The sequence below is a fragment of the Camelina sativa genome, chromosome 12 (assembly GCF_030686135.1).
Source record: "Camelina sativa cultivar CO46 ecotype springtype chromosome 12, ASM3068613v1".
Lineage (NCBI taxonomy): Eukaryota > Viridiplantae > Streptophyta > Magnoliopsida > Brassicales > Brassicaceae > Camelina > Camelina sativa.
The window spans coordinates 11,925,941-11,953,784 of NC_141891.1; the positions used below are offsets into that span (position 1 = coordinate 11,925,941).

General features: G+C 35.8%; 2 protein-coding genes and 1 pseudogene across 3 annotated transcripts; 1 reads left to right on the forward strand and 2 right to left on the reverse strand.

The window, feature by feature from the left end:
- Positions 1–932: 932 nt before the first annotated feature.
- Positions 933–2,940, reverse strand: LOC104731471 (berberine bridge enzyme-like 22). Its single transcript, XM_010450847.3, has one exon. The coding sequence runs from the start codon at positions 2,667–2,669 to the stop codon at positions 1,092–1,094; it is 1,578 nt and encodes a 525-aa protein (XP_010449149.1). The 5' UTR covers positions 2,670–2,940; the 3' UTR covers positions 933–1,091.
- A 2,216-nt stretch (positions 2,941–5,156) lies between these two features.
- Positions 5,157–14,659, forward strand: LOC104733446 (tripeptidyl-peptidase 2). Its single transcript, XM_087478970.1, has 34 exons — positions 5,157–5,835; positions 6,041–6,119; positions 6,208–6,281; positions 6,412–6,521; positions 6,655–6,735; positions 6,840–6,926; positions 7,021–7,163; positions 7,275–7,425; positions 7,501–7,623; positions 7,847–7,930; positions 8,033–8,220; positions 8,302–8,476; positions 8,561–8,682; positions 8,755–8,834; positions 9,115–9,173; positions 9,462–9,616; positions 9,713–9,891; positions 9,999–10,111; positions 10,187–10,357; positions 10,865–10,993; positions 11,079–11,179; positions 11,271–11,388; positions 11,619–11,698; positions 11,909–11,975; positions 12,171–12,253; positions 12,348–12,399; positions 12,480–12,611; positions 12,790–12,861; positions 13,015–13,107; positions 13,238–13,333; positions 13,508–13,606; positions 13,735–13,827; positions 14,037–14,198; positions 14,285–14,659. The coding sequence occupies exons 1-34, from the start codon at positions 5,400–5,402 to the stop codon at positions 14,441–14,443; spliced, it is 4,146 nt and encodes a 1,381-aa protein (XP_087335096.1). The 5' UTR covers positions 5,157–5,399; the 3' UTR covers positions 14,444–14,659.
- Positions 14,660–22,710: 8,051 nt separating this feature from the next.
- Positions 22,711–24,612, reverse strand: LOC104731473 (berberine bridge enzyme-like 21 pseudogene; annotated as a pseudogene). The gene has a single exon (XR_015574829.1). The product of XR_015574829.1 is annotated as a berberine bridge enzyme-like 21 pseudogene (transcript).
- Between the last annotated feature and the right edge of the window lie 3,232 nt (positions 24,613–27,844).

A 27,844-nucleotide genomic window follows, 5' to 3' on the forward strand; every position in this document is an offset into this window, starting at 1 on the left:
AGGTAAGACGCCAGTCTTTTAAAATTATTTGTTTTTTGTTTTTTCCCTCCCTCAAACAAATTAAACAACTATTTTTCTTTCCATTTTTGGGAGAAAATGTAATTTTTAAACTCAGACAGAAAAAATAAAAATCAGCTAAATCACATTTGATTAATCAATTAAGAATGTCACATAAACGTAAAAATTAAGAAAGTAGTTGTAGTGGACTAGTGGTAAAGGAAAATACATTTTTTAGTGTTTAGTTACATAAAGAGTAACTAGACTATATGTAACTTAGTATAGACTTTAAGTGTTCAAAGAAAGTTCTATTTACATATGGTGAAGTATCTAAATTCGAAAATAAGTTGTAAAACCAAAAGCATAACCCAACATATAATAGCTCAAACTCACTCACAAAATATATGTATGATCATGAAATTAGTTTCACATTTCATCAAAAAAAGAAATATATATATATATATATATATATATATATATAGTGTATGATCTCTTACACATAACATTTATAAAAATAAATATACAGAACTCAAACAAAGCACTAAATAGACTTGCTTTCATCAGGTGAATTCAATGACTGTTTAACAAATATTGTATAGAGTAATCAAAAAAAGAAATATATATATAGTGTATGATCTCTTACACATAACATTTATAAAAATAAATATACAGAACTCCAACAAAGCACTAAATAGACTTGCTTTCATCAGGTGAATTCAATGATTGTTTAACAAATATTGCATAGAGTAGTGTATACACTTTTGATCATATTTTAGTGGTGTCCAAACTGGTTTTCAGTTTTTAATTTTTACTAGTTTTATTGGTTTAATTAATATCATTTAGAAATTTGTGTTTTAGCAAGTTCTATCTTAAGTTAAAGGGGTTTGAAAGAATAAGAATTAATCCTTTCTGGTTTTACTTAATTCATCGAAAAATTGAAATCAAATCGGTTTATTTTATTCAATTCTGTATTGTGTACATTTCTACTTGAAAAATACATTCACTTTTACACTTGTAGCAGAAAGTAACACTATCTATAACAAAAGAACACATGAAATGAAATCTTTAAAATAAGTTTTGTGTGTTGAGAGAAATCAAAACAGAGGAGGAATACTCTGTTCGTTCCTGAAGAAATTTGTTGGATCAATCTTCCCTTTAACCAACCCTAGTCTCTTGAAGTTACCTTTGAAATATGCCTCACCCCATTTCCTTGCATCTTCAAACGTCGTGTTGTTCCCTTTGGTCGTGCCTAAATCAAGATCTCTGTAGTTCAAATAAGCTCCTCTAGGCGATTTTGAAACGTAGGGAGTCATGTAATCGTGTAGCGATCTCATCCACCTAACATGTTTGTTCATCTCCTCGACTTCATTCACTTTCCATTTCACCATGTACTGTACATTGTACAGGTTCCCTCTCCTGTGTGGATAAGGAGACGCTGTTTCTGAAACCTGGTTGATCTTTCCACCTAATGGCTCTAAGATCATCAGTGGAGTTTCTTTCTCGAGGAACCTCTTGGTCACTTCTTCGAAAACGTGTTCAGGAACTGGTGTCTGAACAAAATCTGACTTTGCTTTGAAATATTGATCTTCGAATCGTAGGTCTCGGTTGAGCAAGATCTCTAACGGCTGTCCTGATCTCCAGTTGAAGAACATGATCGATTCTATCCAACTCATTTCCTTGCAGTCTTGAGATCGTAAGCCGAGTTCCGGAAACTTCTGGTTCAGTAGAGGAATCAGTCTATCGATTCCACCAAGAAATAGGGTTTGAAATGTGGATTTCACTATCCTTTGATTCCCTTCTAGACCGTTGTCAATTATGACTCTCATGAATAGATCTTCGTCTACTTCTGATCCAATGGATTGCCATCTATGAACAATCTTGTTCATGCTAGGTCCCATCGCATGTTGACTTATGAAACAAGTTACCTTTTCAGGAACCCTAGCAAGCTTAACCTTCCATGACAAGACAACGCCAAAACTCGCGGCTCCACCGCCTCTAAGCGCCCAGAACAAATCCTCTCCCATCATTCTTCGGTCTCGGGTTATCCCATTTACGTCCATCACGCGCGCGTCCACAACGTTATCAGACGCTAAACCGTGTTTTCTCATTATCGTGCCGAATCCTCCGCCGCTAATATGCCCACCAACACCAACACTCGGACATATCCCTGCGGAAAAGGCATGAACCTTGCTGGTTTTGGCGATTTTGTAATAGAGTTCTCCGAGTGTTGCCCCGGATTGGACCCAAGCGGTTTCGTCAGTGAGGTTGATCTTGATTGATCTGAGGTTGACGAGGTCGACAATTATGAAAGGTGATAGTGAGAGGTAAGACAGACCTTCGTAGTCATGACCACCACTCATGGTTCTTACTTGCACGCCAAGTTTCTTGCTGCAGAGTATCGATCTTTTGATTTCGGACTCGGATTTAGGTTTCAAGGTCAGAATTGGCTTCAGGCTGGTGAAATTCAAGTTGAGGAAACTTGAATTTGGAGATGATGATTCGGAGAAGTCGGTGAATATTTGGGAATCTGGTGTGTGATTAGTGAGGTTTCTAGGGAGTTTGGAGATTTTATTTGTCGCCAAGCAACTTTGAAACTGTTCTTTTGTCGGAACAGAACTGACACAATTAAAAACAAAGAAGAAAAGAAACATAGACAAAGCAAGCTCTCTCATGTTTTTCTTTTTTTCTTTTTTCTTGTGTTTGAAGTCTCAGACAAGGAAGAAGGAACGTTCTTGAACTTTAGTGGTTTAGGAAAGTTTCAGAGATGTGTGTTGAGAAACTGAATGAGTTGCAGAGATGAACAAATAAGGAGGCTATATAGATTTTCAGTTTTTTGGCGTTATTTATTTGACCATAATATTAAATTTCAACGTCATGGTAGAAAATATAATATGATTAATTTGAAGAGTTGCTAAAACAAAGACGCTAACGTCTCGAGTCAAAAGAAGACCATTTGCGTAGTTGATGTGTAACAATGATCACCGTATATACGCGTTTTAACAAATATTGCAATTTCTAAACGTGGAGATAATTATTACTTGATGGAAAATAATTTGGCTCATTGTAAGATGTAGACCTCCCCATTACTCCCCATTGTTACAAAAATAACAATAAAACAATTTATGTAAAGAAAAGAGGTATTTCCTTCTACGGTAGTATCCATTTTAAGTAATTTGTCATATTTAGAGAGCTTAGATTGGTGGCTTTTCAAGAGAGTCATGATGTAGCCTAGCTAGGCTAGATATTATTCCACAAAAATTTAATAAAATGACTTCTAAGTTTTAACTTCTAACGAATTAGAACGTAGTTTAACTCCTAGCTACTAATGATAGATGTTTCAGAAAAAAAGAAAGAAAAAAAAAGTGTTTCATAAATTAGGTAGATCATCTACCCTAGGTCCGTAGATGTATTATTATAGTTTGTGTAACATTTAATTTTGGATTTTGTCCTTATTATATTTAGAGTTAAAATAAAGAAAACGTTATAAAACAAAATTATATTAGGATTTGGTATAAGTACTGATTAAATATCAATTTTTTCTGCCAACAATCTTAAATATATTAGCTAAATTACAACAAACAAAAAAAGAAGGATGAGTAATTTACAGGTTTTTTGTGGGTGATAGATTTGGAAAACGATGTATTATAATATGTCTTCTAGATTATCAATCAGACCTAAAGCTTAAAAACTACACAAACGGTGTAAAATTCCACAGTTTTAGTTTTTTAAAAAGAGACCTAGTTTTAATTTCCTTGTTATTAAACTTGTAAGCGTTATGAAACATTAGCTGGATCAAAATAGAATACATGCAAGCTGGTCATATGAAACCAAGAAAAAGTAAACGTCCGGATACTCTTGAAATTCAAAGTAATTAAAATAATCACGTCTTTCTTTTTACTATTTTTTTTATTTTTAGTATCTCACTTAAGAGAATATAAACTAATAAATTATGAAAAAAAATATGAAGCGTTAACGTCGTCAGGGCTTTGATGTCTACTCTCTCCACAGTCTCTACGGCCGGCATAGCGCAAAAACGTGTGTCAACGTTCTTACTTTCTGGAAGTCTTTTGTGTTTTGTGGAATGCATTGAATGATTTATTTTAGTGTTTACAAATATGATTCGTCGTTGTACTTCTCTCACAACCACAGACACCTAATCCGTATCATGATTCGTAAACTATTTGGATATCATAACAAAAACAAAGTAACGAGAATAATTAGTCTAAATTATGATTATATGAAATGTACGATATCTTTATTATGATTCTTAATTTCCTCGCTTTTTTCGTTTTTCTTTTCTTATGACTCCCCCCATCAAAGCTGGTATGAAGAATGATTGATCGATCGTTTTGTGTATGTGTGTGTATGTAAAATAGATATACCACAAAAAAGGAACGACGTTAAGAAAAAATGATAAACTTAATTATATATATCGATCGAAGACTACGTAATCGGTGATGTGATGATGATCATACAAACTGCTTCAACGTCAATGATCTCAGCTAACGTTCCAGCTGTGTTCGAAACGATCCCATTACAACTTCATGCATACCTAGGAGCAATATTCATATATATGGTTTTCAAAGCAACAAGGATTGTTTTTTGGGAGAGACCAAAACACAATTATCTGTAGTAATATATATATATATATATATATATATATATATATATATATATATTTCTTCAACTTGCATTACATTTTGAATTTTGCTGACACATTAAAATGTTGCTAATTAATCAAGATCTGATCCCCCCTTTTCTGGGATTCTTCATATATAAGCCCACATGACATAACTAACACAAATTTTTATCCATTCCTCTCATCCTATTAATAAAATAGTAAAACCTTAAATCAAAACGTGTAATTGATTAGGATTGTATACACGTTTTGATTTTAGTGGATTTTTTTTTTGTTGACCAAAAAAAGAAGTTAAACGTATATTCAATCCTACTTTTATCTAATTTAGTTACGCTATTGGTATAATCATCTAGGAAGAAAGTCAAATTGATCTCTACAAGATTAACAAACTGATAAGAAAGTATACTCAAAATGTTACGAATTAAACGAGCGAGGAAGGACCCCCAACTCCAAGTAGCAATTAGAGTGATTCCAACTTATTGAATTTGTTTATATGTTCAATTTAAAAACTTTGTAAAATAAGAAACTAAATCCAAAAAAAATAATCACGTTATCTAGATAGAGCAAAGCCAAGCCACCAGTTAGAGTCAGCCACCCACCACCAAACTCCATTGACACTATCCCCAAAATTAAAAAAACAAAGACCTCTCTCACGACGAGTCACCACGCACGATCCGGTGTAGCAGCAGCCAGCCAGCGACTCCCCTGTTAATTGACCAAAATACCCCTACTAACTTAAAAAAAAAAACAAACACACATACCGATGATGGATCTGAGTCTGCAGCTGCTGCAGGTTCACGGCCCGTCGTGTCCTTCTTATTGGGCTTCCTCTTCGTCTTCTTCACTCTCTCGTCCCCGTGATTTCATCATTTCATCTTCTTCGTTTCTTCTTCATCGAAGACTCAAATCCTTCGGAAGAAGAAGCTTTTCTCGTTCTCGCGGAATCCGATTAAGACGGAGTGGTTCCTCGGCGATGCCTTGTTCTTCTTCTGAGAATCTTACGGCTTCTCGCGTCGGCTGTGGCGGAGGAGGTGGTATCGGTGGTGGTGTTGGAGCTGAGAATGCTTCTGTCGCTAATTTCAAGCTGAACGAGTCTACTTTCCTTGCTTCTCTCATGCCTAAGAAAGAAATCCGTGCGGATCGCTTCGTCGAAGATCATCCTGAGTTCGACGGTCGTGGCGTCGTTATCGCTATCTTTGGTACCACTTCTTCCTTTCGTTTTCTTCAATCGTTAAGCGTCTGGTTTTGTGTATGGAGAGAATTTGCGTGAGCCTTATTATGCTATAGTTAAGTTGCTTGTACTGGATTAGATAGTAGAGCGATTGATTGTTTTTTAAGACGACGGCGTTGTAACTCTCCGAGTAAAATTCTGATTGAGGATTTTTTTTTTTTGTTCTTTTCCAGATTCTGGTTTTGATCCTTCTGCTGCTGGCTTGCATGTAACTTCTGATGGGAAACCTAAGGTTCTCGACGTCATTGACTGGTATATTTGTGGTTTACTTGAATTTTGCTTCGGTGTTCTTTGTTTGTTGAAGTGACTGACCTGATGGTATCCATTTTTTATTGTTCAGCACTGGAAGTGGGGATATAGATACATCCACAGTGGTGAAAGCCGATGAAGATGGTCATATTCGTGGAGCATCAGGTCAGTGATTTGATCTAGAAAGAGATATTTGTGATATCTGCATAATAGTTTTCTCGCTCATTATGGTTTGCCAATTTTTTAGCTATATTATACGTTGCTCATTTCTTCTGTTTAAACAAAATGGTTACAGGGGTACCTTTGGTTGTCAATTCTTCATGGAAAAACCCCACAGGAGAGTGGCGTGTAGGTTGCAAGTTGGTTTACCAGCTATTTACTGATGACTTAACTTCTCGTGTCAAGGTAGCTATTAGAGTTGTGATTTTTGCCGTTGTTGGATTTTTATTCACCTAGTCCTTAAATCTTTAACAAATTAGACACAGCTGGTCTGCAATTTCAGTTGTCTAATTTCTCTCTCTGTTTTCTCGTCACATAGAAAGAGAGAAGGAAAAACTGGGATGAAAAGAATCAGGAAGAAATTGCAAAGGCTTTAAAGAATCTGTATGATTTCGATCAGGTGCTACAAAGATACTGAATCTGGTTTCCTGTATTATGGATGTTGAGTTAGTGCGGTGCTAATTAAATTCTATCATCACCTCATTTGTCATTTTTCTCCTGCAGAAGCACAGCAAGGTGGAAGATACGAAATTGAAGAAGACCCGTGAAGACCTCCAAAGCAAAGTTGATTTTCTGAAAAAACAAGCTGATGTAAGTTTAGAGACTGTCCTTTGCTAGTTCTATTTCTGTATTCTTGTTCGCTGTTTTCTTGAATCTTTGCTGTAAATCATTTGTTTTTCTGTAGAAATATGAAGACAAAGGGCCTGTTATTGATGCTGTTGTGTGGCATGATGGAGAAGTATGGAGGGTTGCACTTGATACGCAGAGTCTGGAAGAGGATCCAGATTGCGGGAAACTAGCAGACTTCTCCCCCCTGACTAACTATCGGCAAGTCTTCCTCTATTTCTTATCAAAGTTCACGTTTTTATTGTTTGGGAGCATGATTTGTTCGCCAATAATAATAATTATTTTTTCATCTCAATCTTATATGTACTACAGAATTGAGCGGAAGTATGGCGTGTTTAGCCGACTAGATGCATGCTCCTTTGTTGCTAACGTGTATGATGAGGGAAAGGTCCTAAGCATTGTAACTGATAGTTCTCCTCATGGCACCCATGTTGCTGGAATAGCTACTGCACACCACCCTGAGGTGCCAACACATCTATATCAGTTAATATTGATAATTTGTTGCAACCAATTAATTCCTTTTCTATGTTTATGTTAGGAGCATTTGTTAAATGGTGTAGCACCTGGTGCACAAATAATATCTTGCAAAATTGGAGACTCGCGGTTAGGTTCAATGGAGACCGGAACTGGTTTGTCACGGGCATTGATAGCTGCCCTGGAGGTAATAATTCATTTAGCTGAAAATAATTCACCATTATTACAATTGTAACTTCTTCATATCACATCCTTTCAAGTTTGAACAAACAAGTCGTATTTCTCTTAATTGACTTTGTCATCAGGAAGTATTTCATCTGTGTGAATTATTTATATGTGAGGTTTGCATTGACATAAGTCAATACTTTCAGTATTCCTTTTTTATATGCTGACTTATATAAATGCTACAGCATAATTGTGATCTTGTCAACATGAGCTATGGAGAGCCAGCATTACTTCCAGACTATGGGCGCTTTGTTGACCTTGTTACTGAAGTATAATTCAAACCCTTCTATCTTTATTTGTGCAGCACTTATCTGCTTGTTTTTTGTGACTTTTATATTGCATTTATTGTTATTCTGCTGTGTTTTTTGTAGGCCGTGAACAAGAGACGCCTAATATTTGTAAGTAGTGCTGGCAACAGTGGTCCAGCTTTGACAACAGTCGGAGCACCGGGTGGAACAACTTCCAGTATCATTGGTGTTGGTGCATATGTTTCTCCTGCAATGGCAGCTGGTGCCCATTCAGTAGTGGAACCTCCCAGCGAGGGGCTTGAATACACTTGGTATTTTCACTGTTTTCCTTTCTTTTGATTCATTCTATAGCTAGTTGTAGATGGCATTAGATAGTTATTGCTATATTGTAGGTCAAGCCGGGGGCCAACATCTGATGGGGATCTTGGTGTCTGCATAAGTGCACCTGGTGGGGCTGTTGCTCCTGTTCCTACATGGACGCTTCAAAGACGCATGCTCATGAATGGAACATCAATGGCATCTCCTTCTGCCTGTGGAGCAATTGCGTTACTTCTAAGTGCTATGAAGGTTTCTTCTTCAACATTTTTGGTATATACGTTTTCTTCCCCGTTATTTTCATTCTGCTGCTGACATTCTTTGATACTTCTGTAGGCTGAAGGCATCCCAGTTAGCCCGTACACTGTGAGAAGGGCCCTCGAGAATACATCTACACCTGTAGGTGATCTGCCTGAAGATAAACTAACTACTGGACAAGGGCTTATGCAAGTCGATAAGTAAGATTCTATACTGTGTAATTAATATGACACCATATTTAAATAGTTAGTTAATTTACTTTTTTATGACAGGGCATATGAATACTTGAAAAAGTTTCAGGACTGTCCATGCGTAAACTATCAGATAAAGGTCAATCTCTCCGGAAAAACAAGTATGTAAACAAAGAATTTGAACTTTATTTTTAAGATTTTTCAAGCTAGAATCTTATTAAAAACTTGCTTGCTGAAACGTATCCCACATTCTTATTAGAATTAATTATAAACAGGACAACTGATGTTGATTTCCAATTTATATTTTGAATTTGCATCTCATCTATGTGTAGCTATTGACCTAAAGGGCTTCCTACTTTTGCCTGGGGAAATTTCCTAAGATTTTGAGTTTTATCGATAAAACATGTACCTTTCTTTTTATGATGAACTCTGTAAACGCAGTTCCACCATCACGGGGCATTTACCTGCGGGAGGGTACTGCTTGCAGACAGTCTACTGAGGTGAGCTGTTTTTATATATCTAGAATATGTTCACTCATGAGTATGCATAGCATAGTAATCTGCCCAAATGCATACCAACATAAATTCTATATAAAAAATCATTATCTTCATGCGACATGCCATATTCGTCCATTTCTAGAATATTAAGTTCTTTGGATGCCCTATCATGGAGCCAGAATTGCGCTTGGCATACTTTATCTCCTACCAGATGCGTAGTATATTTTGCTTTCAAGCTTTTCTTATATCTCATGTCTGGTATATGAAACAAGCATAGTTTTGACTTTCCAGTGGACGGTACAAGTTGATCCGAAGTTCCATGAAGGTGCAAGTAATTTAAAGGAACTTGTCCCTTTTGAGGAATGTCTTGAGTTGCACACCACAGATGAAGGAGTTGTGCGGGTTCCTGACTATCTCCTTCTCACTCATAATGGACGTAGCTTCAAGTTAGTTTTTTCCAATCCTGTATTTTGCTCCTTATGTTCGTTTTGCTTTTCCGTGCCATGTTATCTCTGTAGTAAAGTTATATCATCTGTTTTCAGCGTTGTTGTGGACCCCACAAATCTTGGGTATGGTGTGCATTACTTTGAAGTTTATGGGATTGATTGCAAAGCACCAGAGCGTGGTCCTCTTTTCAGAATTCCAGTAACAATAATAATACCAGAGACTGTGGCAAATCGACCTCCAGTTATTTCGTTTCCACAAATGTCTTTCATCTCAGGTTATCGTTTGTGGACTTTGTAATGTGTGCTTTATAACAAATAAGTCCTCTGAAACGGCATCCATCTTTTACCTTTGATATTTTACTGTCAATAATTCCCACTGTAGGCCACATTGAACGAAGATTTATCGAGGTACCACATGGAGCAACATGGGCTGAGGCTACAATGCGAACTTCGGGGTTTGATACTACACGACGATTTTATATTGATACACTTCAGGTAGGGCACAATCAAGGATAATTTTTTTTTTTTTTTTTTTAATGCTGCTGGTTCTAATCTTTACTTAATTTGCAGCTTTGCCCATTGCGAAGGCCTATCAAGTGGGAGAGCGCATCAACTTTCGCATCTCCATCTGCTAAAAGCTTTACGTTTCCTGTGTTTAGTGGTCAAACGATGGAACTAGCTATAGCTCAGTTCTGGTCAAGTGGCCTTGGGAGTCGTGAACCGACTATCGTTGACTTTGAGGTAGGAACTGAGAATTATGTGTGTAAATATATATGCTGTTAAGGCTGTTGCAAAAGTCATGTCAAATGCTTGTGTTGTTTTGTCTTTTGTGTCATCCTGTTCTGATAAAACTCTACTTTTTAGTTTAGATCTGTTGTCCCATTATTTTTGTCCTACTGGTTTGCTGACTTCCCTTGTCATACTAGTTTATCTTTTGGCCCACGTTAATGCATTGCATATTTCTTTCTGCAATTTGGTTCCCTTATCCAATTTTTAGCCTCACTTTAGTTGGATGTTAGGTCTCTAGTTAAGCAATAATCACTCCTGTTTGTGCATTCTCGTTTAAGAATGGTTTTGGAAACGAATTACAGGTAAATAATAGTTAAAATGTTTTAGGTCAATCTTCATGCTGTGACACCTATATTATGAGAAAAGTTCTATGTTCAGTTCGCTCACGAGTACCAACTATATTGAGGACATAGTGACTTGTTAGAAATGAGTTGACGGAAGTTATGTGTGGTACTTTAGATTGCATTTCATGGAATTGGTGTCGATAAAGAAGAACTGTTACTTGATGGAAGTGAAGCACCAATAAAAGTTGAAGCTGAAGCTCTGTTGGCATCTGAAAAACTCGTTCCCATAGCTGTTCTGAACAAGGTGCGGTGTATTTAAAGATGGCATCTTCTCCTTTTCCTTTAATTTCTTGTAGAATTGCTTCTGGACAGTTTTTTTTTAACTGCAGATTCGAGTTCCGTATCAACCAATTGATGCACAACTGAAGACTTTATCAACTAGCCGTGATAGGCTACTGTCGGGAAAACAAATACTAGCATTGACATTAACGTGGGTTTTGCTTCTGCGATCTTGCTTTTGTTGCTTACCTATCTCTTTATCAATTTCCAAATGAGCAATTCTCATCCTTCTGTTTCTGCAGCTACAAGTTCAAATTAGAAGATGCAGCTGAAGTGAAACCGTATATACCGTTATTGAACAATCGCATATATGACACAAAATTTGAGTCCCAGTTTTATATGATCTCTGATGCCAATAAGGTACTCTTCAAACTGCCACTTAATAGGATGGGTACAAGAATAGATAAGCTTGTAATTCTCATTTGCATTGTCAACCACAAACCTGATACATTAACAAAGTTAATGAATTCCGAGCTCGGTTATGTACTATGAAAACGCTTTTCTGTTTTCGTGTCTAGCAAATTTGGTTATTTTTCTACTAAATCATAGTTTTTTTCTTGCCTTAACACACTGTCTTTGCATACTTTCAGCGTGTATATGCAACGGGTGATGTTTATCCTGAATCTTCTAAACTTCCGAAGGGAGAATATAAACTTCAGCTGTATCTGAGGTGTGTGCTTCATCTTTGATGGTTGCAGTTTGTTTTAAAATTTGAAGAGTATAGTTTGTACAGACTAATCTACAGGCTGAATTGATCTCCTTAACATGTTCGGTTGACAAGTTCCTGTAGACTATTTTTTTTTTATGGTTGACAACGTTGTTTCACAGTGCATATTTACGTATTTAGTCGTCTACTCTAAAAGCTAATTGTTTTCACCAGGCATGAAAATGTGCAGCTGCTGGAAAAGTTGAAGCAGCTCATTTTGTTTATCGAAAGAAATGTGGGGGTAAGATTGTGAATTGTGTTACGTTATACTTTATTTTGAAAAGCTAGATGTGATTTTTCAGATTAAAAACAAAAAAAAGAAATTCCGGAACAGAGTTGATTTTTTGCGTGTTTTCTGATGTCAATATATATCATTTTTCCAACCTTAGAATTCATGAAGAGTTAATTTTTTCCATCTAATTTGCTGGTGGTGCAGGAGGTTCGGCTGAACTTACATTCTGAACCAGATGGTCCAATCACAGGAAATGGTGCCTTTAAGTCCTCTCTTCTAATGCCAGGGTACTTTTTTGGCTCACTTACCAGTTTAAACTTGTGTGGCTGCTGCGGTGGTTGTTCTCTGGATGTGTTTCTCACCTTATTTATCACCCTGCAGGGTGAAGGAAGCGTTTTATCTGGGCCCACCAACAAAGGACAAGCTACCCAAGGTTTAGTAGATAGTTGACAAGTATAGTTATTGTTCTGATGCATATATCTCTCAAATGTACACTCTTAATTTCGCCTGCAGAACTCTCCCCAAGGATCTGTGTTGGTGGGAGAAATCTCATATGGGAAACTGTCGTTTGATGATAAAGAAGGGAAGAATCCAAAGGATAATCCTGTATCTTATCCGATATCATATGTGGTTCCACCAAATAAGGTATCTAAAAAACTCATTTTTGGTCTTGTTTGCCTGGTAGCATAGGCTTGTGATTCATGACGCAGTAATGCAAGAAAATCTGGCTACAGGAGCTTAATATTTTTGTGTTTAGCCTGATCTAGTTGTTTCCTTGTACTCCATATCTTCTAACTTATTTATTTACTTCTTTATTCTACAGCCTGAGGAAGATAAAAAGGCATCTTCTGCTTCAAATTGCTCTAAATCAGTATCAGAACGCTTGGAACAAGAGGTATAATTTGCAGAAGCATGTTTCATATTGGCTCTTTGTCAGCTTTGTGGGTCATTCTATATGTAAATGAATCAAGTACTGCTGGTCAATATTGAGGGGTTTTCTTTTCTATTTTTGGAACTGTTTTACGAAGCCACTATCTTTTGTGATCAGGTTCGTGACACAAAGATTAAATTTCTCGGGAGCCTGAAACAAGAAACCGAGGAAGAGCGTTCAGAGTGGAGAAAGTTGTGTGCCTGTCTCAAGGTTTGCCAACTAAAGGCTTTTCTTTTTCGTTTAAGCAATGATTTGTGCCAATTTAAGTTTGAAAGTTTTGAAAAGGGTATGCAAATCTGAAGTACGGTTAGATTAACTTGAGCATTATGTTCCTTGGCAGTCTGAATACCCAAATTATACTCCATTACTAGCTAAGATCCTGGAAGGTTTGCTCTCTCGGTCTGATGCTGGGGACAAAATCAGCCACCACGAAGAGGTAAATTTTCAAATGAGTTACTATCCAAATTGTGCACTACTCTCTCTAATCATACATTAAACAGAATAATTAAAGTTAAAACAACGAGCAGCCTCTGACAAACTCTCAAGCGTTTGTAAGATGGTCAGGGAAATAAACATGTAAGCTGAATATCCCTTCGTTTTGTTTTTGCAGATTATAGAAGCTGCAAACGAAGTAGTACGCAGTGTTGACGAAGATGAGTTAGCAAGATTCTTGCAACAAAAAAGTGAACCAGAAGATGAGGAAGCAGAGGTTTGATATTATTTGATTCATTGCGTTTTCTTACAAAGTTGGTTTTTTTTTAAGAGTATTTTCTCAACTATTTCCTTGCTTTCTTTACGAGTTTGATAACAACACCTACTGTGTTATTTCTGAATTAGATTTTGAAGAAAAAAATGGAAATGACACGTGATCAACTGACAGAGGCACTATACCAGAAAGGGTTAGCAATGGCAAGAATTGAGAATTTGAAGGTAAGACCAACAATTAACTTACATATCTCCTGGTTAACTGTTAATTAGTCTATCTGACTAGAAGAGAGGAACATGTTAGTAGTGGTGATTGACTGATTTATGCATGTGATAGTTGATGAGTATAGCGTTAGAAGAACTACAAATAGTGTTGTCATTAGCATTTTTTTTATAACTTATATTGGGAAATGACACCGCTCAATTGTTTGCAGGGTGAGAAGGGAGATGAAGGAGAAGAGGAAAGTAGCCAGAAGGATAAATTCGAGGAGAATTTCAAAGAACTGACAAAATGGGTAGACGTGAAATCATCGAAGTTTGGCACTCTCACTGTTCTAAGAGAGAAACGGCTCTCACGACTCGGGACCGCGTTGAAGGTAAACACGTCAATATATTCTCTAGACGTACCAAGAAACTGCAAATGATGCTCATCACTGATCCACATGACTGATAATGATTTCAGGTACTTGATGAATTGATCCAAAACGAGAGCGAGATTGCGAATAAGAAACTCTATGAAATGAGACTGGGTCTGCTGGAGGAACTAGGTTGGAGCCATTTGGTAACATATGAGAAGCAATGGATGCAGGTTCGGTTCCCTACAAGTTTACCCCTCTTTTAGTAGTTGTTGTTGGTAAGTGCTTGTTCAATAAAAAGCTTGTCCAGAACGTAGTGTGCTAAGTTCTTGTCCAATAAAAAGCTTGTCCAGAACATTTAATTCCATTATTTTCCCAAACTACTGTTTTATTTTGTAGTCTTTATAAACTGTATGTTCTTGGTCTATATTGTGAAACATTTTTCGGTTGTGAATCAATAAAATTATAGATCAATTTTACTATTAGTGTAAATGTGGAATCTTGCTCCTTCCAATAAAAGTGATCGAGAGATGAACAAGCTTTTTGTTGACTTCTTCCATAAAGTACTCATAGCATGATGTCATGATGTATAACAAGTTAATATTATCCATGCCATTACCACCGAATTTCTAATCGTGCATTAATAAGATGTGTATTCGCGCTGGCTAAGAGATTATGTGACTAATCGGATAAGTTAATCTTTATCTCTAAGGAATGATGATAAGTAAGATAGTCGCATAAAATAGGGTCTCCATAAAACAAGCGAGTAACGACGACCAAATACACTCAGATATTGTTATCGTTTATCAAAATCTCCACTATTGACCAGTCTGGCATCGTTATAGAAGACTTTTGATCCTGTATTTGTTGTTAGGATTCTTTCTTTTTTTTTTTTTTTTTTTTTTTTGACAACAAATACAAGATTGGCGCAAACAAGCCAATGTGGATGCGGTGATTGGATGCGGTGAAGTACGAGCACGCCGTGCAAGATTATCCGCATTACCATTCTGGGAGCGAGGGACGTAAACCAAGGAGAAAGAGGCAAACTCCTCCTTATCCATCTGTATGTCCTCCAAATACGGTGTGAAAGCTGGCCACTCAGAGGGTGAAGACACCATCTTCACTAAATCGGAGCAGTCGGTGAGGAAAACAACTGATTGATTATCCGCTCCAATCATACAACGCATAGCCCAAATAAGGGCCTCAACCTCAGCGTGAAGAGGAGATAGACTACGGCGATGGTTAGCAGCACCCTTAGTAGGGGCATCACCCAAGGGCGAAGTACAAAACCATCCTCTACCCGCAAAACGATCTGTTGCTTTCCAAGAGCCATCTACAAAACACATATAGCTCGATGGAGATCTAGGGATTCCTAAACCCCCACTGACGCAATGTCCTATCACCCCAGAGATCTCCGGGGTACATGCCATATCATCCACTTGAGCCAAGGCCCAGGCTTTCGCCTCATCCTCTGCTAAACGCAATATGGCTAAGGGATTGGAATCAAGGTTACCAAAGAGCTTATCATTACGCGCTTTCCAGATATACCACAGAATCCAAGGGAAAAATTCATAGTCCGGCACATTTTTGAAGCGCCAATAAAGAAAATCCATATTTGTGAAAACTGACTCCGAAGGAAATGAGCCCGGACTCGTCGGGAAGCGCGACAAGGCCCAAACTTGCCTAGCTGGTGGACAGGTAAAGAGAGTATGATTTATCGTCTCCTCTTGATAACCACACAGACCACACGTGGCATCACAACTCATACCACGTTTGCGTAGATTCGCCGTAACCGCAACACAACCGGAAAGCACTTGCCACATGAAATGACGGAGCTTTGGTGGACATTTGATCTTCCAGACGAAGGCCTGCAGCGGCACAATATCGGGTCCAAATACCTTCGACTCAGGAAAAGCCGTTTTATTGGACCGAAGAGCATGATATCCTGACTTAACCGAATATTTACCAGACTTAGTAAAGTGCCAGCCCAAGAGATCCGGAGCATCCGGTTGTCGCAATGGCAAGGCGGAAATTATAGCAACATCTTCCGGTACAAAAGTAGCCGTAAGTTGAGCCATATCCCAGGAATTAGAATTCCTGTCAATAAAATTTGTAACTCGGAGCAAGGGATCAAAAGGTAACCCTGTGCTTAGTGCTGGTCTCGGGGATTGAGCAGGGATCCATGGGTCAGTCCATACAGAGATGGAAGCACCAGATCCTACCCGTTTAATAAGTCCTTTATTAACCAGAGAGCGAGCAGAAATCATACTCCGCCACCCGTAGGATGGAGAATAAGATTTGATTAGATCCAAAGGATCAGAATGCCGATAATAACATCCTTTAAAAACTCGTGCAAAAAGTGAGTCCGGTACTGTGATCAAACGCCATAGCTGTTTTGCCAGCAGCGCAGTGTTATAATCATCCAAACATCGAAAACCAAGACCCCCTATATCTTTACCATGACAAAGTTTATCCCACGCGACCCAATGTAACCCGCGTGATTGACCGGACGAGCTCCACCAGAAATTAGAGATCGCGCTAGTCAATTTCCTCGTAACCGTCTTAGGCAGACGGAAACACGACATAACAAAAGTAGGAACAGCCGTAGCAACAGACTTGATCATTACCTCTTTACCGCCTTTGGACAAAAGTCTAGCCGGCCACCCGCTTGCCCGGGCCTGAAGCTTGTCCTGTACAAACGAAAATTTTTTTGTCTTAGCACCCCCTAGACTCTCCGGAATACCTAAGTAAGAGCCCATCCCACCCAGGTTCGTGATACCTAGGACCCCTTTCAGCTCCTCCCGAAGATCAGTGTCCACCGTATGTCCAAATTGGACAGAGGATTTCTGAAAATTTATTTGTTGACCTGATACCCTTTCATACCTCCTAAGAATCCACAGAACCACCTCACACTGTTCTTTTGTAGCCCGACAGAAGAACAGACTGTCATCCGCGAATAGAAGATGGGATATGGCGGGACTAGCAGTCGAAACCTTTATCCCAGTAAGTAACTTCATGCGCTCTGCCTTACGAAAATGAGCAATAAGTACCTCCGTGCAGAGAATAAAAAGGTAGGGGGACAACGGGTCTCCCTGACGCAGTCCCCGACAAGGAATAATAGAACCATGAGCTTGACCATTAATCAATACTTTATTCTGGACCGACCGAACACAATACATTATCCATGATATCCATTTATCACAAAAACCGAAATGCCGGAGCAGATGTTCAACAAAGGACCATTCCACTCGGTCATAGGCCTTACTCATATCCGTTTTGATAGCCATAAACTTTCCCTTGCAGGAAGGGTTTGTTCGCAGACCATGGAACATCTCCTGAGCAATCAAGATATTATCAGAAATTAAGCGTCCTTCAACAAATGCTGATTGAGTTTCCGAAACCAGGGATGGTAAGATGGTGCGGAGCCGCTGGCACAAGACCTTAGATATAACCTTATAACCAACATTACATAGGCTTATGGGTCGTAACTCCGTCATTCTCGTCGGTTTATCCACTTTTGGGATAAGACAAATATTAGTCATATTTAACCTACTGTCAAATTCCCCATTCCTCATGAAAGAATTAACCAATAAAACCAGATCAGATTTAACCATAGCCCATGCTTTCTGGTAAAAAAGGGCAGTCATGCCATCAGGTCCCGGAGCCTTATCTCGATGCATCATAAAAAGCGCTTGTTTAACTTCCTGTTCAGTGACCTCGCGTGTCAAGAAGTCATTTGTGGCGGGAGTGATTGAGGGAGAAACCTTATCTAACATGTCCTGAAAATCCGATGGATCCGAAGAAGTAAATAGCTCCTGGAAATAAGATTCTGCAATATTTTGGACACTTCTCTCCTCCGTCGTCCAAACACCCTGCTGATCATGGAGACCAACAATACGATTCTGAGCTCTCCGTTGCTTTGTTTGAGCATGAAAGTACCCGGTATTATGATCCCCAAGCTTCATCCACCGACTTCTACTTTTTTGATACCAATACACTTCCTCATCCCTATACGCCTCCCGCAATTGCCAAGTGAGGTCCGCGAGTTCATCCACCGTAGTAGCATCATTTTCCTGAGCCGCCGCTAATTTAGCTTTTAGATCCTCAATTGTCTCTCTCCCATAAGGTAACTGTGCCTTCCGCCAACGAGATATCGCTCTCCGACATGTGGTAATCTTATCCATCAAAGTGGGAGTAGCGGATATATTCGTGTCTCACCCGTCAGCTATCACATCATAAAAACCCTCTTTATCAAGCCAACGTCTATCAAAACGAAAACCACTTTGCCCCCTATGTACCTTGTCTTCAATAACCGCAACTAGGGGTTTGTGGTCCGAGGCAATCATTGTTAAGTATTCGGTAAAAGAGTCCTTAAACATATCATGCCATTCCTCATTGGCGAGGGCCCGATCTAACCGGCACCGTATTGGTTTCTTGTCCCGCCATCCTCGCCACGAAAGATTATCCCCAAGAGAAGGGAATTCTAGGAGACCGCAATGACGAATCATAGTGTTAAAAGGCACAAATGAAGAAGCATGGCGCAATTTGCCACCTCTCTTCTCATGATTGCCTTTTAGTTCATTAAAATCTCCAATTAAAAACCAAGGGGAATCCCTATTTAAACCAATCCGTGTTAACCGTTCCCAAACCACCTCCCGGTTCTTAGGAACCGGATCCCCATAAACAAAAGTAAGATAAATTAATTTCCCTTTGTATAATAATTCAACATCAATTAGTCTGTTTGAGGCAGATAAAATTGAAACATTATTGATTTTATTTTTATTATTATTATAAAAAAGTGCAAGACCCCCACTACAACCAATGGGTTCAACCGTTTTTAAATCAGAAAAACCAAAATGACCAACAAAAGGTTCTAAAATAGAAAAAGATTGCCTTGTTTCAGAGAGAAACAAAAACTCTGGCCTGTGCTGGCCTGTGCTTCCCCCACAAATCCCTGAGATAGCCAATAGTCACTTTATTCCCTAACCCTTGACAGTTCCAGCTTAAAATCCTCATTTATGATTCTGTGGTTTTAGTGGCTTGGACCCACCACCTGCTCCCTTCTCCATGTCCTGGTTGTTAGGATTCTTTCTTCTCATTAAAATTTGATTTCTTTTTTCCCGTCAATTATTTTGCTACTTTGACTATTGAATTGGTTAGCTTACTTTTACTTTTGAATTTGTATTAATACTTTGTCGTGTCTTATCACAACGAATTCCTATCTAATTTTCCAATTCAATTAGGTTCGATTTTTTTTTTTTTACTGAACTGACTAATCGAAGTAAAAATGGAAGGCTATTATTGCACCAAAAGATGTAAGATTACATAATTTACATCTCACCAGCTTTATCTTATCATATGTTTGGTAATGAAAATAATGCAACTCTGTCCTTTTTCTTGATCTTGTTCGAGAGGAGGGCAATTAGAAATATCAATCTATCTCTATAGACCATCAACAAATGATAGCTGTTGGCCGGCAAACTAAGTAAGAATTCAAACGAACACACCAAACACATGGTATTGGGATAGAATGATTACTGAATCAGCAGATACTATTAATGATGATGTTTAACTTTCTCTCTTGCTGGGGCAGATTGATCAGCCGTTATTTCTGGTTGTAAAAGTCTTTTTTTGTTACTTTGAACAATCTTTGTACCAAGTCTATTCTAAGATGAATGTCTCGTAGACAAAACAAGCCATTTTCTATTCTTTTTCGAGTTGTAAAGATAATGCAAATCCAGAGAAGTGTTTTTTTCTTATGAAATGTATAGTATAATGAATCTAAAAAATTGTTTTTTTCTTATTGGAAATTTTGATAAACAATACATTATCTGAATGTAATGATAGCCGTTACTCGCTTGTTTAATGGAGATTCTGTTTTATGCGACTCTTCTTATTAGAGATAGAGATTAGTCACATATTATCTATGATTTGTTTACAAAGCCCGAATATAAAACAACATTCGTTCTTAGGGTTCTTTCTTCTCATTAAATTAGGATATATCCCGTGCTTAAAGCACGGGCCAACATTTTTAAAAAAAAATATAATATAATAATAAAAATTATTGTTTTATTTTTTGTTTTTAAATTATTTTGTTTGAGATAATATTTATTTTTAATTGTTATGTAAATCTATTAGTCTATTTGAATACTAATTATTTTAGAATATTATAGTATTTTACTTTTGACGTATTATTACAGTTTTATATTGTTTATTTGTTGTATTTGCATCATATTTTGTGAAAGATAAAATAGTAATTTTAATATTATAATTGTGAGTAAATAAAAATTATTAATTTATCATCTATAGAAATTTAGTTTTACCAACCCGCCAATATGGAAATTAAAACACACATTTTCATACATTGAATAATATATCTTCGTTCTAAAAAATTCAAATCACAACATATGCAGAAAAAAATATGCATTTTATTAATTATAAATATTATATGAAAGTTCTAAACAATTTATAAATAAAATAAAATAAAAATGATAGTAGAATCATAACTTGAAATCTTAATAAAATCTTCGAATTTAGTTATTAAAAATAATTGTATTATATACTTGGATATAAAATCTTAGTTTTTAGAATTCTGATTGGTTTATATATTTTTTTTAAAAAATAATTAGTAATTTCGTCCATAATTTATTAGAGAGAAAAAATATTTTTTTTAGATTTTTTTTAGATTTTTTAATATTTGATATGTGAGTGTTTTTTATTTTAAATTTAATTATATTTATTTAAATTAGTTAATTAAGGTTAATTAATTTTTTCTAATGACAATTAAATGTAATTTTTTACACATTTTAAGGTTAGTTTCATATTTGTACTTCTCAATTAATATAGTAGGATTTTCATTTTTTTCCAACAATTATATTGGTGCTTTGACTATTGATTGGTTAGCTTACTTTTACTTTTGTAATCCAGTCGTTTGTATTAATACTTTACCTTACTTATCATGAATTCCTATCTAATATTCCAATTTCAGTAAGGTTCGATCATTTTTTTTTTTAACTAAACTAATCGAAGTAAAAATGGAAGACTTTCCACCTACTTCCTCCTATCATATGTTTGGTAATTATAAAATAATGCAACTCTGTCCCCTTTTATGATCTTGTTTGAGATACACTAATTGATAATTGACCACCTTTCTTCGAAAGTAGTGGCGTAGTGCTTAATGTGTGATATATGTATACGCAAGTGTGTGAAGCACAAAGGCCACTATGAGTTTTGTACATATGTTAGATTAGATAATACAATTATACAATGATCATATTGACTCGATTAAATATTCCATGATTTGACTGTAAATTATATATCTTTCCTCTATTGTATTGAAATCTTAAATCCGTATGCGTTTACTATAAAATTAGTAAGATTGCTGCTAACTTAATACTTTGACAAAAATCATAAATGTGATTATTTTAGTAGAATTTCAGTTGAATACTCACAGGATAATTGAATAATGCTTACATATAGTACGATTCCGTGAATGATTTACCAATCATGTGGGCATCTTAAAAATTTTGAGAAAATAAATAACTACAACAAGACATTTTTTTGCTCAAAAACTTTACAACATGATACTCTATATACTTATCTTTGAAACTACATTATTATGTAAAGGTATAGACGTATAGTCATATCCATACTATATGCATCCTAATATCCTATCCCGTTATATATATATATATAATAAGATTCATCAAAACTATAGTTACCATATTCTTTATCTAAAACACTAGCTAGTATTTATCAAATAAAGCTTCGTCTAACATATTAATTTTCTTGTTACAGTAGTTTACGTGACACATGTTACTCCTTCGAAAGTCCATGATAGTTTCTTTTTGGTCGGAGTCCATGATGGTTTACGCCTCAGAAAATATTAAAACAGAAAATGATTACTAAAATTATTTTGTTCCGCCATCTTTGTTGAATTCATATTTCATAATGCAAAATCATTATGACACTTTTGAAACTCTTGAACCATGCATAACTAATTATACAATTTTCTTTTGTTACTTGCATTAAAATAAAATAACAATCCCAAAATTTTCTTTAATCCACAAAACCGAAAACGAAAGTCGGTGAAAGCGTGCAGTTTGATACACGAATCTATCTAGAATTAAAGAACTAGAAAACGAAACAAAAAAGTTTGACTTTTAGGCTCTAGTCAACGATTCAATATAAGATTCTTAAAGACTTTTAAGACCACAGGCACAAGTCCTACGAATACGGTTACTACTCTTGCTCATGCCCCAGCCTATCGTCTTGGCTGTGACCTGTGGCCGTGTTAGGTTCCACCGTCGTTCCCTTCCCCAGTTACATGTCAATTAGTCAACTCTTATATCATTCGTTACATAATCCAAAATTTACTCACGAGAGTCATTGTTGGTTAAACTACTACAAAATTCATAATCCTCAATTTCCGCAATAAAATTCAATATCAGGTAGCTACATCTAACAATCAACGGTTTTATAATTTCTGTGTTTATCATCAATACCACCAACCCCCTTTTAAAAGCTTTTCACATCATGAACAAAGAATCTTATAATAGAGTTCCGTGAATACAATATACAATATTCCAAATCATATTCTTCATCACTAAACATTATTGGCTTATTAAAAAATCAAACGTTTTCATTTCATTAATTAATATAAAAAAGCTAAATGTTTTTCATCACTGTGCCTTACTAGGCAAGGTAGGTATACTCTGTTCATTCCTATAGAAATTCTCTGGATCAACAGCGGTTTTAATCTTCACTAATCGATCAAAGTTCTCTCCAAAGTACTTCCTTCCATACACCTCTCCTTCCTTGTAACTATTAGCACCATGATCGTTCACACCGATATCTACATCCCGGTAGTTCAAGTAAGCGTTTCTAGGGTTCTTGCTCACAAACTCGGTCATGAAACTGTAAAGAACCTTAGCCTGATTCAAGAATCCCTTCTCTATCGCCGGAGAGTTTTCTTTCCAGTTCACCGAGTACTGAATCTTGAAAAGCTTGTTTCGATGCGGAAACGGTGTCGCGTTAACCGCAACCTCAGCCATTTTCCCACCATACGGGTTAAAAACAAGCCCTATTTTCCCTAACTCGATCATCTTCTTGAACAAAGACTCAATCCCATCTCTAGGAATCTCACTCGCAACATAATCCGATTTCCTCTTCCCGAAACTCGCAGTATCGAGTTCCCGATCAAGAAGCACCTTAGGATTAGTCTTAGTTGCATTCTCATCGTTATCCCACCATAAAACAGATTGAATCCAAGTCATCTCCTGACAACTCTCCTTCTTCAATCCCAATTCAGGAAACTCCTTAGCAAGCAACGCAACAACTTCGTCTGCTCTGCCTAAGAACAGAGCAACCACAGAGGCTCTCACAGTCTTCACCTTCTTCCTCGTCACGGGTTGAATCAACATCCTCATAAACAGTCTCTGATCTGTCTTCGGACCCACGGATTGCCATTTGTAAACCATATCCACAGCTCCTGAATCCATATACTGCTCCACTCTAAACACCGTAACAGTTTCTGGTACAGGAACAAGCTTGACCTTGTATCCCAATACAACTCCGAAGCTACCTCCTCCGCCGCCGCAGATCGCCCAGAAAAGATCCTCACCCATCGCTTTCCGGTCCAAAATCTGACCTTTGACATCTACGATCTTAGCATCCTCAACGTAATCCACAGATAATCCAAATTTTCTCACCATGTTACCGTAACCAGCGCCGCTGATATGCCCACCGACACCAACCGTGGGACAAACTCCGGCGGGAAAGCCATGAACTTTGCTTTTCTGCCAAATCCCGTGGTAAACCTCTCCGAGAGTGGCTCCGGCGGAGATCCACGCCGATTGATCGGCGATATCGACGGTGACGTCACGAAGATTCGACATGTCGAGGATGAAAAAGGGTTTATCGGAGATGTATGAGAGACCATCGTAGTCATGGCCGCCGCTTCGGATTTTGACGAGGAAATTTAGGGTTTTTGAGCAAACGACGGCGGCGCTGACGTGGCTCTCGGAGCGAGGGGTGACGATGATCGTGGGTTTGGGAGTAGAGGAAGTGTTGAATCTCGCATTGCGGATGTAAGCACGGAGGACAGAGGAGTAAGAAGGGTTTGTTTGAGAGAAGACATTGTCAGTGATTTGGGTTTGTGGGGATTTCGTCTTGTCGGAAAAACATTGAACGAAAGATTCGTAGATTGAGTCAGACGACGGAGGTGCAGCGAACATGGACAAAGGGAGAGATACGAGGAAGATGACACAAAAAAGGACAGAGACAAAGGTTTGTTCTTTAATCATCATCATCCTTGTAATGAGAGAGAGAGAGAGATTCATTGCTGCTTCTCTGTTCTGTCTGTACTTTTATAACCGCTAATCAGTGGAGATAATGTTTTTTTTTTCCTTTAATCATTTTAAGAATTACAATATGACAATATCTATACATTACTTTTTTGGGTATATATTATTAAATTTTAATCACAATGGCATAATAATACAGTATAGTTTTAGTTTTGTTTTGTGGGTTGTTTAATCTATATATACATGTACACATATTTTGTGTTCTACCTTTTAATTTTACTTATTTAAAAACTTATTTACAATATTAATCCTGAAAAAATTACAGAAAAAAAAACTATAACTAAAACCGGTAATTCCTAAAATATCTTTAATTATAACAATATTCTGTTTTCCTTTATTTTTTTATATAAAAATTGAAATTATCATATTAAGAACCAAAATCCTAAACTTCCCTAAAACAATTGTAACAATTATTCATTCTACTTATAAATCCTAAATGGAACCAATCTTCAGATCATTGAATCAAAAATTAAATCAACAATTTATTAAAATAGGAAACAATACCTAAGTAACAAATTTGATCTTTTAATGCTATCACTAACAATATATATGGTATTAAAACATACAAAACTAAATGGAAACTAAATTAAACATTAAATATCTAATCGAGATTTTCAAGATTCCTAAGTTGCTCACCAAAATTTATTCTCCTAACGATGATTACCTCTATAAATAACCTGTAAATGGAACAACTATTTTTATCATCGTAACAATATAGAGTTCATATTTTCTTATCATTAAAAAACATTTTTTTTTGTCAACCATTAAAAAACATTATTTCTCTCATTTTTGATTTTTTAAAAATGGTCCAATTTGTATTTTTTTTTTTTTTTTTTTTTTGGACAAAATGGTCCAGTTTGGATAAACTATATGCGAACAAGACAATGAATACAAGAGAAGCATTAGTTTTTTTTTGGGTTTTTTGTTATGCTTATGTTTCTTTTTATCAGATTATATTCAGTTTAATTCTTTTTATTTTTGTAATGATTATACTAATTCTTAATCCTAAGTAATGTTGATTTCAATTGGGTATTGATTTTATTTTTTTGTAACAATTATAATTCTTAATCTTAATCATTATCCTACAATGGTATACTGCGGGATAATTTTTATATAAATTTTATTTTGCAGTTAATATAAATATTTGTATAAAAGTTTTATAGAAATATTTGTAAATATATAAGTGAGTGCGAAACAAAATTTACAAGCATTCAAATTTAAAAATTTGTATATGTTTAATTCAATTCTTAGTCAAACCGTTTAATTATACCATATAATATTTCAAAATTTTAAAATAAAAAAGAAATATTACATTACAAGGTTATTATATAGTGGGACATGGGCTTCCAAATTAGACCAATTTTCTTTTACCTTTACAAAGAGGGAATGTAATAGTGTGACACATGTTTTAGCAAAATTTGGTTGTGTTGAATTTCCATATTACACTAATTATGTATTAAAGCCTCTTTGGCTAATCAACTCTCTCTGTAATGACTAAGTTCAATCAATATATTTCTTTTGTGGAAAAAAAAATATAGCGGGACTGGTTTGGATCAACATTAATATAAATTTAAAATTTCATTAACTCACTTAGATTGGTTTGATCCTAGAATATTGATATTAGATTCTCTGAAAATTAATGTATATTAAGATTATGGTCCATTTACAATACCTAACTATAAACGTACTTTCAAAACTGACCCAAAAATAATTGGAATGTTTAAATAGGAAATACAATTAAATACTTTTATCCAAATACTTATCTTGAAATACATATTATAAATTTTCTTGACTTTCATAAATTTATTTGCAAAACTAAAATAGTAAAACTCAAATTATAAATGTTAAATATTTCAACCAAAACCCAATATATATTCCAAACTAGAAAAAACCACATTTTCATCCAAAATTAATTAATAATGTATAACTGTTATATGACATATGAAATACTACCAAAAATAAACATAATTTTATTTGAAATTTTTAATTACAAAAATATATTTCTGCGATGTACCGCGAGTTAAAACTTAGTTTTGAGTTATTTTAATCAATAGTCAACATTTGTCAAAGACTCAAAGGTCGTAGTGATTAGGAACTGCAGAAGAAAGTATCAAATTAGGTCTAAATCAAATCAAATCAAATTAGATTATCTTCTTTATCTTGATTTGATTTCACAATTTCATTGCTTTAAAGTGAACTAAATTTCCATTTAAATACAGAAACAAATTTAATTTGTATGACAAATCACTGCAAATTAACACATTTTCTAAAATTTGAAAAGTTTTTTGAAGATGTGTACCTGGTTAATCCCTAAAATAATCATATACATAAAAGTAAGATTTTGGTCTCTCATTATTGATTGATTTTCATTTAATGTTTTTTATTTATTTTATTTCTTTTATTTGCTTTCTAATTGTTTAATTACTTTAAACAATATTTAAGACCCAATTAACACAATACTTTTAATTCACACATTAAAATAAAATTATCACTAAAAATAAAATAAATTATGCATTAATCGTATTCCACCACTCAATTTTATTTAAAAACAATAAATTATAATTGTAACTCTCATAATTCTAAATGAAACTTCCATCTATTCTTATCATATAAATAAGCATACTCTTATTCTTTCATATTGACATTATTTTACTTTCTCATTTTCACATTCTCTTATTCTCTTCCACACTACAAGAAAACATGCATTTTGGGACTACAGTTTGTGACTACATATTCAGTCGCAAATTATAGCGACACTTTTGAGACTAATTTGTGACGATTAAGCGACTACAAGAAAATTGGAGAGAAAAACGTCGCTTATTAACGACAAAACATAAACGTCATAAAAGGGTTTCAAATAAGCGACTACATTAGGACGATTTTGCGTCGAAAACAAATTCGTCTCATAATGGTCACAATTTTGCGACTATTCTGTGACCCGCTCTATAGTCGGTAAGAATAGTCGCAAAAAAGTCGCATATTGAGGACTTATTTGCGTCCACATTTTTTACTCCTACCACGTAACAAAGTAGTCACAAATTGCGACTATATTGTGACATATATCTGAAGACTTTGCGACTAACACCTGATTTAGCTACTCTTTTAAGACTGTTTAGCCACTCTCTATATTTTTTATTTTGAAATTTCACATTTGAGATTCATCTACATGTTTAGGTTGAAGTTTATACTTTGTTTTGCTCACTTTGTCAATAATAACTTTATCAAAGTATTAAATTTCAATGACTATAAACTAAACATCCATAAGTGTTAAACTTTCTCAAATTTATCCTAAGTGTTACATGT